The sequence below is a fragment of the Mauremys reevesii genome, linkage group 13, assembly GCF_016161935.1.
Source record: "Mauremys reevesii isolate NIE-2019 linkage group 13, ASM1616193v1, whole genome shotgun sequence".
Classification (NCBI taxonomy): Eukaryota; Metazoa; Chordata; order Testudines; family Geoemydidae; genus Mauremys; species Mauremys reevesii.
In genome coordinates, this window is record NC_052635.1 from 11,509,344 (window position 1) to 11,510,794 (window position 1,451).

General features: G+C 44.6%; 1 protein-coding gene across 1 annotated transcript; it reads left to right on the forward strand.

The window, feature by feature from the left end:
- The first annotated feature begins 254 nt into the window (after positions 1-254).
- LOC120380011 (olfactory receptor 1020-like) lies at positions 255-1,205 on the forward strand. The gene has a single exon (XM_039497517.1). It carries the CDS (start codon positions 255-257, stop codon positions 1,203-1,205), a length of 951 nt encoding a protein of 316 aa, XP_039353451.1.
- Positions 1,206-1,451: the final 246 nt, after the last annotated feature.

A 1,451-nucleotide genomic window follows, 5' to 3' on the forward strand; every position in this document is an offset into this window, starting at 1 on the left:
TGTGCCATCTGTCAAGGCACTACACGGGTTTCGAGAGAGATTAACATTTTATTTTAACCTGCAGTCTGCTCAGATATGAAATCTATTCCAGGGGTCAAGAGAGATGTCATTTCCTCTCCCCTGGCTTCCATTCTCCACTCAGCTATTGTTCCAATAGCCATCAGAGAGAGACAAGGAAAACAACGCTGATATTTATTGGGTGGATGTTGTTCATTTATGTTGCAGCATTAATTTATTTCCTGTAGTCACACCCCATGGCAAATCCAAAACAGGGAAATGAAACGTCCATCACAGAATTCATCCTTCTGGGATTCTGGACTCATCGTGATCTGCAAATTCTTCTCTTCCTGCTGTTTCTAGTGCTGTATATGGCAACCATGGCCGGGAACATCCTCATCATTGCACTAGTTGTGTATGATCAGCACCTCCACACTCCCATGTACTTCTTCCTGGGAAACTTGTCCTGCTTGGAGACATGCTACACCTCCACCATCCTGCCCAGGATGCTGGCCAGTCTCCTCACTGAGGACAGGACAATTTCCTTCAATGGGTGTCTCACACAATTATATTTCTTTGGTTCTCTGGTTGCCACAGAATGCCTTCTCTTATCCGTGATGTCTTATGATCGCTATGTAGCAATATGCAATCCAATGCACTACACAACCCATATGAGCGGCAAGGCCTGGCTCCAGCTTGCAGGTGGCTCTTGGATAGGTGGCTTCATAGGTAATAGCATAACAACACTGTCAATATCCCAGTTAACTTTCTGTGGCCCGAATCGTATTGACCATTTCTTTTGCGATCTTATCCCCCTGATAAAGCTCTCCTGTAATAACCCTCAGCTGATGGAAATGTTGGCTTTCACACTCTGCTTGATTTTCTCCCTGGTCCCATTCCTGCTTACCTTGATGTCCTACATTTGTATCATTGTGACCATTCTAAGAATCCCATCCTCCACTGGGAGGCAAAAGGCCTTTTCCACCTGCTCCTCCCATCTCATTGTGGTGATAATTTATTATGGAACTCTACTAATTGTCTATATGTTCCCAACGACCAGCATCCTGAGTGAGTTCAACAAAGTGATCTCTGTCATCTACACTGTCCTGACTCCCCTGGTCAATCCCCTCATCTATAGCCTGAGAAACAAAGAGGTAAAGGAAGCACTGAGGAAAGCTTGCAGGAAATTTGTGGTTGAAAAATGCTAACTGACCAATTGCCTTAGGTTAAAATAAAATAAATATAACATAGGCTGGGATAGGGCCTGAACCGAAGCCTGCTGAAGTCCAGGGTCCTGTTTCCATTATATTATAGGGTTTCATGTCATAGTCTTACAGAGTTACAGCCCTGGAGAAAGTGGAAACAGAGAGCCCTCTAAAAACCTGTTACTCATTGTTTTTAGGACCCATATCAGATTTCACAGGTGGGTACTACTGGGCTGGTGGGAGACTGCC